Raw genomic sequence first — 16,855 nt, 5'->3', positions numbered from 1 at the left:
GTATATCAGAAACAGGATAGGTCCAGGCACAGAGCCCTGTGGGACTCTATTGGTGACTTCCCGCCATTCTGAGGTCTCACCCCTCACTGTAACTCTCTGCTTCCTATTGCTTAGGCACTCCCTTATCCACTGGAGCGCCCTACCAGTTACTCCTGCTTGTTTGTTTCTCCAGCTTATGCATCAACCTTTTATGGGGTACTGTGTCAAAGGCTTTCCGACAGTCCAAAAAAATGCAGTCCGCCCATCCTTCTCTTTCTTGCTTAATCTTTGTCACCTGATCGTAGAATTCTATCAAGCCTGTAAGGCAAGATTTACCCTTCCTGAACCCATGTTGATGGGTTGTCATGAAGTCTCTTCTCTCCAGATGTGTTACTAAGTTTTTTCTCACAATCTTCTCCATCACCTTGCATGGTATACAAGTTAAGGACACTGGCCTGTAGTTCAGTGCCTCTTGTCTGTCACCCTTTTTGTATATTGGTACTACATTAGCAGTCTTCCATATTTCTGGTAGGTCTCCCGTTTCCAGTGACCTACTATACACTATGGAGAGTGGCAATTAAAGTGCTCCTGCACACTCTTTCAATACCCATGGGGAAATTCCGTCCGGCCCAACAGCTTTTCTCACATCCAGCTCCAATAGGTGCTTCTTGACCTCATCTCTTGTAATTTCGAACCTTTCCAAGGTCACCTGGTTTGCTGCCACCTCTCCTAGCGCCGTGACTTCTCCCAGTTCTGTTGTAAAGACCTCCTGGAACCTTTTGTTGAGTTCTTCACACATCTCTGTCATTCTCTGTGTACCTGTCCTCACCCACCCTAAGTTTCATCATCTGTTCCTTCACTGTTGTCTTCCTCCTGATGTGACTGTGTAGTAGCTTTGGTTCGGTCTTGGCTTTATTAGCTATATCATTTTCATACCTTTTCTCAGCTGCTCTTCTCACACTAACATACTCGTTCCTGGTTCTCTGGTATCTCTCTCTACTTTCTGGTGTTCTGTTATTACGGAAGTTCCTCCATACCCTTTTGTTCAGCTCCTTTGCTTTCATACATTCCCTATTAAACCATGGATTCTTCCTTTGCTTCTCTGTTTTTTCCTGTCGGGCTGGGACAAACCTGCTTACAGCCTCCTGACATTTTTGGGTGACATAGTCCATCATGTCTTGTACGGACTTGGTTCCGAGTTCTGTGTCCCAATGTATATCCCATAGGAATTTATTTATCTCCTCATAGTTTCCCTTTCGGTACGCCAGCCCTTTGTTTCCCAGTTCTTTTTTGGGGGTGATAATTCCTAGCTCAACCAGGTACTCACAGCTCAATACACTATGATCACTCATTCCCAAGGGGGCTTCCAACTTAACTTCCCTTATATCCGACTCATTTAGGGGTAAATATCAGATCAAGCAAGGCTGGTTCATCCCCTCCTCTCATTCTTGTCTGTCCCTTGACGTGTTGACTTAGAAAGTTTCTTGTTGCCACGTGTGTCAACATGTGGGTGTTGACACGCTGTATGATGACTTTTAACATATGCTCCTTAAGTTCTGTTAAATCCCAAGCTTTATTTTCTTGTAAATATTGAAATGAATAAATAGCAAACCAAATACTGTACTGTACTGTTCAAGTATTATAGTGTGTTATTTAATATTCGTAACTAGCTCTCCACAGCAATAAGAAAACAATATAATTCTTGCAACACCTCCAATGCCACCTTCCTTGGTAGGCTTAAGCGAGTCACATCTGTTACCCCCCACACAAGTGTAGCCACATAATTACCCAAGTGTAGCGTAGCTCTCATCCTGTAACTACACTTGGGTAATTACACTAAACACTTCTCCCTCCCTCCTTCCCTTCCCTTCTTGACCGACTCCCTCCCTCCTTCCCTTCCCTTCTTGACCGACTCCCTCCCTCCTTCCCTTCCCTTCTTGACCGACTCCCTCCCTCCTTCCCTTCCCTTCTTGACCGACTCCCTCCCTCCTTCCCTTCCCTTCTTGACCGACTCCCTCCCTCCTTGACCGACTCCCTCCCTCCTTCCCTTCCCTTCTTGACCGACTCCCTCCCTCCTTGACCGACTCCCTCCCTCCTTCCCTTCCCTTCTTGACCGACTCCCTCCCTCCTTCCCTTCCCTTCCCTTCCTGACCGACTCCCTCCCTCCTTCCCTTCCCTTCCCTTCCTGACCGACTCCCTCCCTCCTTCCCTTCCCTTCCCTTCCTGATCGACTCCCTCCCTCCTTCCCTTCCCTTCCCTTCCTGATCGACTCCCTCCCTCCTTCCCTTCCCTTCCCTTCCTGATCGACTCCCTCCCTCCTCCCCTTCCCTTCCCTTCCTGATCGACTCCTCCCTCCTTCCCTTAGGGAGGGAATTATGGACAGTTGAACTGTGACCTTTAAGCAGTGTGTTTATGGGATGTAGGGCTGGTGGGGGGAGGGACGGGCTCACTCAGATAACCCTACACTCGTCACCGGTAGCCAGAATTGTTTTTTAAATTCTGGATGTACAGTACAAGATCATATGTATTTTTGGTTACAGATTTTATTTAGCAATATTATTAGGATAATAAAGAGTTATATAACTACTAGTTTCATGAATGCTTTATTGTAGTAGATGGAACTTCTCCAGGCTGGCAATCTACTGCCACCTACAGAAGGATCTCTTGGCGAGGGAGGGAGTGAGGGAAAGTGAATGTGGGGGGGGATAGAGAAAGTGAACAGCAGTGAGGGGTGACTCCCTCCCTATCTGGTGGTGGTGTACAACGAGTGTTAGGCCACTGATCCACCAAACACCTGCTTTTCCGGCTCCCATGGACATTTTGGCCGGATAGTGAGATAACTTTATCCGGCAACGATTTTAGCCGGATAAGGGCGTTTTCCAGATGGTCAGATTCCGGATAATCACGTGTCTACAGTATGTATTTTCTTGATGTTTCCACTGTTTTTGGGAGGACATTTTCCTACTATGACACTGGCAGTTCTGTGCACTGTTTATTGTCTACATAAATGATCTACCAGTTGGTATACAGAATTATATGAACATGTTTGCTGATGATGCTAAGATAATAGGAAGGATAAGAAATTTAGATGATTGTCATGCCCTTCAAGAAGACCTGGACAAAATAAGTATATGGAGCACCACTTGGCAAATGGAATTTAATGTTAATAAATGTCATGTTATGGAATGTTGAATAAGAGAACATAGACCCCACACAACCTATATATTATGTGAGAAATCTTTAAAGAATTCTGATAAAGAAAGAGATCTAGGAGTGGTTCTAGATAGAAAACTATCACCTGAGGACCACATAAAGAATATTGTGCAAGGAGCCTATGCTATGCTTTCTAACTTCAGAATTGCATTTAAATACATGGATGGCGATATACTAAAGAAATTGTTCATGACTTGTTAGGCCAAAGCTAGAATATGCAGCTGTTGTGTGGTGCCCATATCTTAAGAAGCACATCAACAAACTGGAAAAGGTGCAAAGACATGCTACTAAGTGGCTCCCAGAACTAAAGGGCAAGAGCTACGAGGAGAGGTTAGAAGCATTAAATATGCCAAAACTAGAAGACAGAAGAAAAAGAGGTGATATGATCACTACGTACAAAATAGTAACAGGAATTGATAAAATCGACAGGGAAGACTTCCTGAGACCTGGAACTTCAAGAAGAAGAGGTCATAGATTTAAACTAGCTAAACACAGATGCCGAAGAAATATAAGAAAATTCACCTTCGCAAATAGAGTGGTAGACGGTTGGAACAAGTTAAGTGAGAAGGTGGTGGAGGCCAAGACCGTCAGTAGTTTCAAAGCGTTATATGACAAAGAGTGCTGGGAAGACGGGACACCACGAGCGTAGCTCTCATCCTGTAACTACACTTAGGTAATTACACTTGGGTAATTACACTGTGCATATGCAGAACTGGCTGCTGTACTGGTGGGAATTCTAATTTCAGGATTTAAACACTGGTGAATTTCACAAAAGGTGTGTCTACCTGACACTATGGGGTGGTTTCCATCCTTCGTGGCTCCATTGGGGGTTCTCTATTATAGCTATTTTGGCTCCTGCTTCGTGTGTTTGTAGACTGGGGTTTTTCTATTGGCTCAGCTGTGGTTACAATTGTTCTGGGTCTTGGCCAGTTGACGTATGTGGGAGGTCCACTGGTCATGTTTATCATAGCGATTGTGTGGGGGTCTTGGGCATTTTCTTTCGCCTGTTCCTCATTTTCTTTGGTGGTTCTAGTTTTTTGGGTGCCATGTTCTAGGGAGTGTATATCTCTTGTTGTCTGCAGTGTCATTGAGTTTTGCCATCCTGCAGTTTACCCTCATACTCATGATGAGCGCACGTGTTTGTGGCTTTGTCAGCTGTGTTTTGTCAAAGTGTCTTGGGATGGTTTCAGGCTTGGGGTTTTCTTGTGTTTTGACAGGATCTTGGCGACTCGATTCCTGGTTCATACCAGATCTGTGCCTGCCCTATGTGGCTTTGGGTTGGGTTTCCTATCCCTATTTTCCCATCTTTGGGGGTTGTGGCCTTCTGCTCACCTCCATGCGTAATGTGTTTCCCTTGTGTTTTTATACTTTGTGGAGAGAAGGCAATATGGAGCCCTTCTAGAAGACCATTATTGAATGTAATGAAATGCCTCATTCTGGTGGGTCATTGTTGGCTCCCTGGATTCTCCCTTCCCCTTTCAGGTGCATCGGGTATTTTTGCCCTTGTCACCTCACCTCAATGTAGGAAATATGTTAGATATAGTGAAATCTCGTTACAGACAGGTTCAAACTAAAATTTCACTTAGTGAAATTAGTGTGTGTGTGGATAATATTAGGGTATAATATGGATTCAATCACATTATAATGGTAGCCGTAAATGAACAAATTTGAAGAAAGAAACGGAAAGTAATGTATTCTTGCCTTAAAAAAATAGAATCTCACAAAGCCTTCTGAAGACATCTGTGGTTGCAAGAAATATCTCTAACGAATTAAATTGAGGATGGTCCCATATACTGTCTCCACTCGATCATCCGGACTATATGGGAAGGACCCCCAGCCGGATTATCACATTTTTCGGATAATGGTACTTTTTCACCTACGAGTCCAAAAGTGACCATTTCCAACTATTTTTATACTACAAACGACATAATTTGAATTCCCTTACCACATACAATTATTAAATATTCAACTAGAAACCTCAACTTACCTTGTTGGTGTTGATTGATGCCACACATCTTGAAGTTAAAAATTCTTAACAATTTACGTAACCTATACTAACACAACACTAAAATTAACACTTAAAATTACAGGTTTTTTACTTAAAATCTGATTTTTACTTAAAATCACTGTACAGTTCATTAAGCTAAGTTAGTTTTGACTGCCAGCTGCTGAAGCCTCACTAGTTAAAGGCATTTGGGTTGCCTGTGAGGCCTCACTTGTTGAAGGCGCTTGCTTGCACCTCACTTGTTGAAGGCGCTTGGCTTGCCTGTGATGCCTCACTTGTTGAAGGAGCTTGCTTGCCTGTGATGCCTCACTTGTTGAAGGCGCTTGCTTGCTTGTGGCACCTCACTTGTTGAAAGTGCTTGGCTTGCCTGTAGCGCCTCACTTGTTGAAGGCGCTTGGCTGCCTGTGACGCCTCACTGGTTGAACAACACATAGCTTGTCTTTAATTGCTAGGACAATCTTCTTCCTCTTATCACTTTCAGAACGATTGATGCTGCTACCAGACATATTCTTGGCCAAAAATGTTCAAAGTTACTATGAAAATTAAGAAAGTTATTTAAAAAAATATTTCACTAATGGCGCAGCACTGTGAGGCCGCACTGGTTGAGGTGTATAACAGTGACTTGTCTTTAATTGTTAGGACAACTTTCTTCCTCTTAACACCTTCAGAACGACTGATGCTGCTACCAGACATAGTCTTGGCCAAAAATGTTCAAAGTTACTTTGAAAATAAAAGAGTTATGTAAAAAATTATTTCACTAATGGCGCAGCACTGTGTATAACACAAGGGACGGACGCACATGGGTTGACCAGTGTTGGACGGGTCCACTTGGGGTGGGGCAGCTATAGCACGTTACGTAGGCCGCCAGGAGGAAAAAAATTCACAATATTTTTGAAGGAAACTTCAGCCTGTGCACAATGCTTTTAGGAAACTTATTTATTTGTTATTACTTAATTACTAGTACTTATTTCATTTGTTTTTGTCTATGATTAATTGTTCTAAAATTAATGGTAATTCCTGTACCCAGGTGGTCCCTCCTGACGCACCAAAACACCACCCACCCACCCCACCCCCTCCTCCACAGTGCGTCTAGAGCCACAGACGGGATTAATACGGTATGGCCGTATTTTTATCCGGCCAAACCAGCTTTTATCCGGTTCCTGTGGCCATTTTGGCCGGATATTGTGATAACTTTATCCGATCACGATTTTGGCCGTATAAGGGCGTTTTCCGGATGTTTGAATCCCGGATAATCGCGGGGTTACAGTAGTTGCCCTATTCAAAGTTGGATTGTATTGTGCCAAATTTATTTACCAAGCTTGAGATATTTGTGTATAAACATGCAACCCGTTCTCGCACTTTACTACAGTCAATATTGACTTATTAAATACGTGCATATGTGACATACTAAACATACTAGTTTACCTTGAAAAGCTTCATAGAAAACACCGACCTTACCTAACCTTCTTAGTATGTTAAGATAAGCATCTTATTGCTTCGTAATTAAAATTATTACTTAACCTATACCTATAATAAGTTAAGTAATAATTGTAATTACGAAGCAATAAGATGCTTATCTTAACATACTAAGAAGGTTAGGTAAGGTTGGTGTTTTCTATGAAGCTTTTCAAGGTAAACTAGTATGTTTAGTATGTCACATATGCATGTATTTAATAAGTCAATATTGACTATACGAAAGTGCGAGAACGGGTTGAAACATAGGTTTGTTGCTGATTGAGCCTGCATCATTTTTGTCCTAGATATTATCACTGATTTTGTTCAGGCTCATAAACAAAAATGCAGGGGATTAATTCTCACTGTGAATAGGGCTTCATCTTCCTCACACTATTTTGATCATTCAAGTTCTGTTGTGCTTTCAAATCTAAAAATTTTAATTAAAAAGTTCACTGGTTTTAAATATTTGGAGGCATTTAAGGGGCTGTCTGATTCAAATATGCCAAAAATTTAAACTGGTTCAATTTCAATCAAACTTTTTCGACTAGTTGTATAAGAAAAGGGTTTCATCTGGTCCAAGTTTCAACATCGTAGCATAAATAGGAAGGGAGAAAAAAAATATTAAAGTAGGTGTCAAAATTTTTCCAAAATGATCAAAAACGATTATCAAATACAAGTGTCAACTGAAATCATGTCTATGACTCTCGGCTATCACAATAGCATATATTAAAAAATATTATAATTAGTTTTATTAAAAAAATGAAGATAATTTTTTTCTATTTTTTTTTTTTTTTTCATTTTTTTTTTTTATCGGACGATTTGCATGAAACTTGAACACCTGACTGCACATAAGCCTATCTGTAAGGGTGCCAATTTTGGAGAAAATTGGTTGATGTCAACCTCGGCCACAGATGGCAGCACCTTAGACTTTATATTTTAATGATTTATTTTTCAAGTATCATAAACGACTTCAAACTCTTTCATTTTTATTCAATTTACATGAACCTTACACCTTATATGTAAAGTTTGTCTCTAAAATCTGAAGTTGTTTTGTTTCTCCAAGTTCATTTATTGATTTTATGATATCAATAAACATGACATATTTGCATAATTTTTGGGGCTATACACTATTGCTATTTGTATTAGGCTATTTGTAGCCTAATACAAATTTTGGCTATTTGTATTGGGAAAGCTGAAGATGTTTTGGAAACTCCCAAACTACAGATCCTTTATTATATGCTAATGTGTCAGAAAAGTGTCATAGAATGATTATACAGTATCTGAAAAGGTGAAAGGTTTGAACTCACTTGAAAATGTGTAATTTTTGTTGAATTTTTTATTTTTATTTCTCCCTTTCTATTTAGGCTGCAGTACTGAAACTTGGAACAATTGCAGCCCTTTTCATATACAACTAGTCAAAAAATATTGGTTGACATTGAACAACTTTTCCAAAACTAATCTAACGGCACCTTAATATTAACCACTAAACTGTGCTGGCCGACAATACTTGTGGCAGGCAAAGAGCAGGCCGAGAAAACATGAATTTAAGATTTGATCAGAATGAGCACACGGAAGGTTGGGTATAAAATGGACTCCTGGGACCTCCAGTGAGAGGCAGCCACCTTGGCAAAAATTCCCAGAATGCCCTAGGGCTGCTGGCTCAGTTTTGAGTGAGCAACCATGGGTGGCACACGCGCTTCTGGCTCCCAATGCCCTGTCGGATGCGGTGTTGAAATATCGCTCTCTGTCGGTGTAATTCAGACCTTATTGTTTGAAGAACAGAAGGATCATGATATTGATGAAGCTAGGTACAATAAGGACCTAACATAAGGGTTGGATACAAGTGATACATCACTGATGAGGACGATACAGCGAGCGTATCCAGTTGTAGCTCTGAGTGCCATCCATGCTCACCCATGTCATCTCCAATTTTTATGGATGATACTATAGAAGAATCTTTTCTGGATTCAGTGACGATGCATCTGATACAGGTAGCATAGATGAACAGTATGTTAGGAGGTTCCATGGTGGTGGTTATTGACAGGGTTGGTGGTGGCAATACAAAGAGCACGGGTGAATTTGCGAGGGAAGACTGTGATAATTCTGTAACACAAACCACAATTTGATGATTCTGATGTTGGTGTTGTACCCACATTTACTTAAACAGGTGAAGATATGAGTGATACCAGGACAGTTATGAGATACCAAGACAATTTTGTCATTGAGCTTTTCCTAGATGTTTTCAAGAATACCTGGATCTTTTCAATCCTACCTATCAATCCTACAATCTTTTCAAGACTACCTTACAAAGTGATTTTTTTCAGACTTATGTTACAAATTGATCTTTTCCTATAATCTTTTCAAGACTACCTTACGCTTCACAAACATGGCTACATACCACCTACAGGTACTAAAGCCAAAGGTGTACGTGAGTGCGTTGTTTGCAAGCACACAGAATGAAGAAACGGGAAGCGAAAATCTGTTTATATCTGGTTCATCGAGTGCGAAGAGTTGCTGTGTACCATGGACTGCTTCTTTGATTATCACTCGCTTCTGAAGTACTAAGTAATTACCTACGTGTAGTTACAGGATGAGAGCTACGCTCGTGGTATCCCGTCTCCCCAGCACTTTTTGTTATATAATGCTTTGAAATTACTGACGGTTTTGGCCTCCACTACCCTCTCACTTAACTTGTTCCAACCGTCAACCACTCTGTTTACACGAGTGAATTTTTGTATATTTTTCCGGCAGCTTTGTTTCGTTAGTTTAAATCTATGACCTCTTGTTCTTGAAGTTCCCAGTCTCAGGAATTCTTCCCTATCAATTTTATCGATTCCTGTTACTATTTTGTACGTAGTGATCATATCGCCTCTTTTTCTTCTATCTTCTAGTTTTTGCATATTTAATGCCTCTAACCTCTCCTCGTAGCTCTTGCCCTTCAGTTCTGGGAGCCACTTAGTAGCATGTCTTTGCACCTTTTCCAGTTTGTTGATGCGCTTCTTAAGATATGGGCACCACACAACCACTGCATATTCTAGCTAGAAAGAAAGCTATGCTACACTTTCTAGCATATTCTAGAAAGTGTAGCATAGGCTCCTCGCACAATGTTCTTAATGTGGTCCTCAGGTGACAGTTTTCTATCTACAACCACCCCTAGATCCCTTTCTTTGTCAGAATTCTTTAAAGATTTCTCACATAATTTATAGGTTGTGTGGGGTCTATGTTCTCCAATTCCACATTCCGTAACATGGTATTTATTCACATTAAATTCCATTTGCCAAGTGGTGCTCCATATACTTATTTTGTCCAGGTCTTCTTCAAGGGCATGACAATCATCTAGGTTTCTTATCTTCCCTATTATTTTAGCATCATCAGCAAACATGTTCATGTAGTTCTGTATTCCCACTGGTAGATCGTTTATGTAGACAATGAATATTACTGGTGCAAGAACTGAACCCTGTGGTACTCCACTCGTGACATTTCTCCAATCCGATAACTTGCCTCTGATTACGGCCCTCATTTTTCTGTCAGTTAGGAAATTTTTCATCCAAGTTAGTAGCTTACCTGTCACTCCTCTAATATGTTCCAGTTTCCAGAACAACCTCTTATAGGGAACTCTGTCGAAAGCCTTTTTTAGGTCCAGATAGATGCAGTCAACCCAACCATCTCTTTCCTGTAAAATCTCTGTGGCTCGATCATAAAAACTGAGTAAGTTCGTTACACAGGATCTTCCAGATTGAAAACCATACTGTCTGTTTGATATTATATCGTTTTCCTCCAGGTGTTCTACCCATTTAGTTTTAATTATTTTTTCCAATATTTTGACTATTACACTTGTCAATGATACAGGTCTATAATTAAGGGGGTCTTCCCTGCTTCCACTTTTGTAGATTGGAACTATGTTAGCCTTTTTCCACACATCAACTACAACTCCTGTACACAGGGATGCCTGAAAAATCAGTTGAAGTGGAATGCTGAGCTCAGATGCACATTCTCTCAGAACCCATGGTGAAACAGCATCTGGACTAACTGCTTTGTTCTTTCTTAGCTCCTTGGGCATTTTTTCCACTTCATCTCTAGACACCTCTATGTGCTGTATGTTGTTCTCTAGAAGTCTTATTGTGTCTGGTTCCCTAAAGATTTAATTTTGTACAAACACGCTTTGGAATTTTTCGTTTAGTGTTTCACACATTTCATTTTCATTTTCCGTAAATCTATTTCCCATTTTCAACCTCTGTGAATATTATCCTTTACCTGCAATTTATTGTTTATGAATTTATAGAATAGACCTGGTTCTGTTTTACATTTGTCTGCAATCCCTTTTTCAAAATTTCTTTCTGCCTCTCTCCTCACTGCCATGTAGTTGTTTTTCGCATCTTTGTATCGCTGGTATGTTTGGGGGTTTAGCCGCTTCCTGTATTGACTCCATTTTTGTGTCTTTTGGTCTCTGGCCCTCTCGCAATTTCTATTGAACCATTCCCGTTTCCTAGTTCTGCATCTCAGTTTTGGTATAAATTTTGTTGTGCCTTTATCATATATTTCACAAAACTTGACATACATCTTATTCACTTCTTTGCCTAGCATCAAGTCTGTCCAATTATACTCAGTAAAAAAATTTCTAAGGTGGCCATAATGTCCTCTCCTGAAGTCAGGTTTTCAACTGCTTCAACCTCCTTATTTTCTTCCAGATTATAACGCATTGCATACTTTATTCCCAAAAAGACATGGTCACTTTTACCCAAGGGAGGCAGTCATTATTTCCTTCACCTTTAGGTGTTCTTTCACCAGCACAGCAACGCCACCGCCTTTCCTAATTTTTCTATCCCGTCTCCAAATTGAGTAGCCCCTTGGGAATATGACCTCATTTAAAATAACATCTTCAAGTTTTGTCTCCGTGAGTGCAACAATGTCTTGTGTCTGCAGCTGTATTACATCACTTAACTCCAGTATCTTCGATCTCACTCCATCTATGTTGGGGTAGGCAATCTTCAGGAACTTGTTCCCCCTCTCCTTATTCTTCACTCCCCCCATCTCTCTATTGATTTTGTTGGTTTGCCTTTATGTACCACTCTACTGGCCTGCCTACCCCTATCACTTTGTTGAAAAAAGAATTGATTTCTTCTTCATTCCTGCTCTCATTTAAACGTTTTGCCTCGGCGAGGTTCAGTTTCAGCTTCTCTCTATCTTCTTTTGAAAGATCTCGTCTTAACGACCACCCTTTCCCATCCTCATCACTTTGTAATTTTCTAGCATTCCTTAGTACTTCTTCCATCTGTTTGGCACAGTTTAGGGTGATCCTCAAAGGTCGATCTTTCCCTTTTACGTATTTGCCTATTCTCCTGTAGTCGCACACATTCTCAATGGTAGTAAGACCTTCTACGAGGCCAACAATTTTATCTACTACTTTCGCTTCTTCTACAGCTCTTTCTGACCTAGATGTTATCTCCTTCTCTTTCTAACCAAAAATTTAAAAAAAAAACATACATTACATGAACAGTAATAGACGACACCTTTTGGTCTTTGGGTGGAACTTTGGACTGCGAGACCGCTGAGGACGCTCCCACAGCTGGTCTACGACGGCTTCTTAAGTTTGTAATACAGTGTGTGACTGTATAAATACAGTAGTGTGAAAGTGTACGTATTGTAAATATATTGAATATTGAACAGATAATATTGCATAATTTGTTGTGGACACATTAGTATCATATGTGTTGCAGTTCGTTGAAACATTATGAACGTTCTACTGTATACATAATGTAAAGGACACAAATGTGCATCATATACGATAATAAAAACAAATTATAACAAATTATAAAGAATTGAAAATGCATTGAAAAAATAAATAAATATATTAAATATTTCTGTGGCCACTCGCGAGACTTGACGTCCCGCGACTGCCTGTGGGAGCTCCACACATGGGTGCACAGCCCCGATGACGTCACATCGCACTTTCTCCACATCCCCAACAGCCAAAGTAGATGTTTTTTTTTTGTTTTTTTTTTCATGTATATGTTCAGGGAAGGGATTTTAACAATTTACAAATAAAAAAAGAAATTTTGGGAACATTTTATTAACAGCACACCATCAGAATGTCACAATAAATGCAGCGTAGCACAGAGATTAAAGATTAGTAAGGGGTTATTTTAAAGTTGGTTAAAGGTCATGTTATCTAATTCTCCATTTTTCTCCAATTCTTTCAGGGCTGGTAAGCTCGGTGCACCCACCTGATCAGCTTGTAGATGAAGCTGTCAAGCTTGGGGTAAAAATTGCTCAACATTCTAAGCTAATTGTTGCCATGTGCAAGGAATCAGTAAACAATGGTGAGTAGGAATAATGAAATGTTCTTTTGAGTTGGTATATATACTATTCATTAACCTCTCTTTCTGGGGGCAGCCCCGTCGGCTTCCCAGAGCTATCCAGGCTGATATGCTAATGTCAGACTTTGGCATCAGTCATGTGTATGGAGTTCTGTGGGCCTACCAGGAACCATGAGCCAGAACCTGGCTCCCTCACAGAGGCACGAGGAGCAATGGCCTATAGAAACCCTCGTGTGGTTGGAAGCATTTTATGTCTGTCATAGACTAGGTTAGGCACCCAGAAAGGTAGGCATCCAACAACAAACCCCTATTCTGGTGAAAATTGCTACAAAAAGCCAAACAAATGGATAGAACTCCCCAAACAGAAACGAGCAAACGAGTATTACGTCACAAGTCGCCGTGCCGCCGTCTGTGCTGCTTCCCCCTCCCCGAGAGGGAGAAGGGGGAGCCCCAGACCCTCGCGCTGGCCATCCAGACCATTTCTGAGGCTGATGCTATAGGCAGAAGTCGTGTGCTCTGGCTCCAGTGGTTGTTTCAGCACTGTGCCTTGTTTGTGGTGACTCTTCGAAGTGGTGCGCGAGCCAGAAGTTATTCTTCAGTATTCGAGCTGCATGCACCTAGGGATCCCTTCCCTAGGTGCCCAGTAAGTACTGCCCTTGGGGCTTGGGATCACCTTCCACAAGTTCCTTGAGTTCTGCCTCTGCTAGGCCGCTTACTGCTTGGTTTTTGGCCGCCCTTTGTGTGCTCGGGTGTTCTGTCTTCTTGTTTGCCTTGGGGTAGGGGGCAGTTTTCACTGGTAAGGGGCACAGGGTACTGCGCAGCTTGTTTTCGCCAATCATAGCGGCCGGCTCTGTTCCGCCTAGGTACGCTGTCCTTTTGCAGGGTTTCATTTTCTTTTTTGTGTGCCTGCATGGGATCTACCTTGGTTATTGCCCCCGCTGTGTACTAAGTACTCTTGTCTCGAATGAACAAATCCACAAGGGCCGTGACGAGGGTTCGAACCTACTTCCGAGAGGATCCCAGACACTGCCTTAATCGATTGAGCTAAGACATGGTAAAAGAATTGCAACCCGGGAAATCCTGATCTACTAATGGTTCCTGCAGTCTTTCTGAGACACAAACCAGGGTTTTCTGTGGGGAGCCCCTACGGCTCCCTGGAGCTTATTGGGCTAATGTATGTTATATTAGACCGGGACATTAGCTAAGGAGTTCAAACCTACCAGGGACCAGCGCCAGAACCTGGCCCCTTCAGAGAGGTTTCAGGGAGCAATGGCACTGGGAAAACCCTCTTGTGGTTGGGGTTTTCCTTATCTGCCATCGACCGGGGTCAGGCACCCAGAAAGGTAGGCATGACAAAACAAACCCCACATGGTAAAAAACTAAAACAAAAAACCGAACAGAGAGATAGAAACTCCCTACACTCCCAAGGAAACAAGCAAACATCACACTTTACTGCCGCACTGATCGTCCGCGTAGCCCTCCCCGCCCTGAGAGGGGGAGGGGGGGAGCCCCGGACCTATTGGGCCGGCTGCCAAGCTTCAGTTCGTGAGCTAATGTGAACCCGGATAGACGCTTCTCTGCCCTCAGTTTCCTAGGCAGTGTTTGCCTTGTGTGGCGTTCACTGCCGTGTGTTGTGTTGTGCGGTGGCCAGGAGTACCTCATCAGTGCCGGGGCTGCATGCGCTTAGTGGCTGACTTCCCTAAGCGCCCTGTGAGTACTGCCCTTGCGTAACAGGGTTATCTTCCCTGGGGCGTTCGGGAACCATTCCTGTAGAGGTTCTTGCTGCTCTGCATTTCCCTCGCCCTTGGGACAAGGTGGGGCTTGGGGCCCTTGTTTGACCTTGGGTAGGGACTGGTATTGTGCTGGTTAGGGCGTCAAGGTGTTGCGCGGCCTGCCACCCAAGCGGCGACCAGTTCCTGTTGCCTCTAAGAGACGGTGTACTTTTGCAGGGGTTTTCTTTTGTTTTTATTTTCAATTGCCTGGTGGGGGTCTGCCCAGTGTGGCTATAGTTCCACTGGTAGTGTTTGGCAGCCCTCTGCTAGGCCCCCATGATTGTACACGTCGCAGGGGGTTTTCAGTGCTATCCTCTACCCTCTTGTTATTTTTGGGTTTCTTAACCGGTTTAGCAACACTTTGCTCAGGCTTCCCGTAGCAGTCAGCCTACGGGCCCTGGAAACCCCTGTCTGGGCTCGGTGGACCATTGAATGTGTCTTCCGGGTTCCAACCCGTCTTGTATGGGATCGTTGGTTGCTGTGCCCTTGTCTCCGGGTGACAGTCGCCACTTTTACCTCTGTCATGTTGCCTGTTGGGTCACGGACACCTTGACCTGGAGTCGTGCGAGAGATTTTCTCTGCTTGTTCTCCAGTACTTTCCTGATGTTATTACTGTTCAGAGTACAGGCGGCATCCGTGTTGCAAGCTAGGTTTGGTTGCTGCAACATTCTAGGTTGGTTTCCCATTCGGATGCCCCGAGGCTGCCCCGTTTTGGTTAGGTGCAGTTCGCCCCTTTCCCTCTCTGTTCCCGGCTCCGGACCATCTGCAGGTTTCGGGGTCACAGCGGGGTTTCGTTGGGGCCGAGACTCGAGCAGTTTTCGAGGGCTGCCCTATTCGGGTTGGGGGACGGAGGTTTTCGAGCCTGTTCCTCCTGCCAAGGCTTCTGGGACTTACCAGTGGCCCTTTCTTGCTGCCTTTCCCATGAACTCTTGCTTTTCTTTAAGGGCGGAGGGCTTGGAGGACGCCTCTGCCCCGGGGCCTCTGTTGCTGGTTCCTGGGGCTGTGGGGGATGCCTGCTAGCAGTTCTGGGGTGGTTTGCCCCTGCCTGGGTTTTCTACTTTTGGGCAGCGTTTTTTCGCCCATCCAGTCTGCTTGCTTCCCACTTTTGCTGGCGTGTTTTCGTATCTTCAGCGTCGGTCACAGCCTTCTGTTCTGGCGGCCATTTTCGTCTGCCGGTTTCCCGGCGTGGCCACCAGGGCGGCGTTGCGGTTTATTTACATGCGCCTGGGTGTGCGAGTGAGCTTCTTGGGTGAGTTTTCACCTTTTTTCAGGGGTTTTATTCTCCTGTTGTCATTTCCTTGCTTTTCTGGTGTTTTCTGCCCGTTTCCTGTTCCTCTGGGAACATTTGAGTGTTGATTTTACACCGGGTTTCCCATTTTGCCTGTTTTGGGTCTGGGCCTTTGGGTTTGGGCTTAGTGTCCCTGGCTGTTATGCTTGCTCCCACACTTTGTCCCTCGGTTTTCGGTCTGTTATGACCGTTTCCCAGGGGTTCTGTCTGGGGGCTGTGCTTTGCCTTTCTGTGGTGTTTCTCTGCCGGCAAAATGTGGTGGTTTGGGCTCCCCCTGGTTCGATTCCAGGTTCCTTTGGGTTCTTTGGTTTCATTCCGGAGGTTTCTTCCTCTTGGGGCCCCCTTTGTGGGTTAAGGGGGCTTTGTTTCCTCGTGTGTGACCCGGTTTCTGCCTTCTGGAGTTCCGGGGTCTTCTTGGCTTGCAGACTGATTTTTTTGGGTCTTGGGACGTGTTGTGGTCGTGCTGGGACTTTTGGGAGGTTTTGTTGACGAGGTGGGCCTTTTGATGCAGTTTTGTGCCTTCTTTACCTGGCCGGCGTGTGCTGTGCCCACTGGTTGGCGGCTTGTAATTTTCTTTTCAAGTGTATGTACTCACCTAGTTGTACTCACCTAGTTGTGCTTGTGGGGGTTGAGCTCTGGCTCTTTGGTCCCGCCTCTCAACCGTCAATCAACAGGTGTACAGGTTCCTGAGCCTATTGGGCTCTATCATATCTACACTTGAAACTGTGTATGGAGTCAGCCTCCACCACATCGCTTCCTAATGCATTCCATTTGTCAACCACTCTTCTGACACTAAAAAAGTTCTTTCTAATATCTCTGTGGCTCA

At 43.4% G+C, this 16,855-nt stretch overlaps 1 protein-coding gene across 1 annotated transcript in view; it reads left to right on the top strand.

The window, feature by feature from the left end:
* Nucleotides 1–16,855, top strand: part of LOC123763246 (Enoyl-CoA hydratase, short chain 1) — a 193,214-nt gene that overhangs the window by 104,356 nt on the left and 72,003 nt on the right. The window contains 1 exon segment of the mRNA XM_045750353.2: nt 12,853–12,972. Within this exon segment, the coding sequence (XP_045606309.2) occupies nt 12,853–12,972 (120 nt within the window).

This window comes from Procambarus clarkii, chromosome 49 (assembly GCF_040958095.1).
Source record: "Procambarus clarkii isolate CNS0578487 chromosome 49, FALCON_Pclarkii_2.0, whole genome shotgun sequence".
NCBI lineage: Eukaryota > Metazoa > Arthropoda > Malacostraca > Decapoda > Cambaridae > Procambarus > Procambarus clarkii.
The sequence above is the reverse complement of the archived record's forward strand: the minus strand, read 5'-3'. Positions and strand labels throughout refer to the sequence as shown.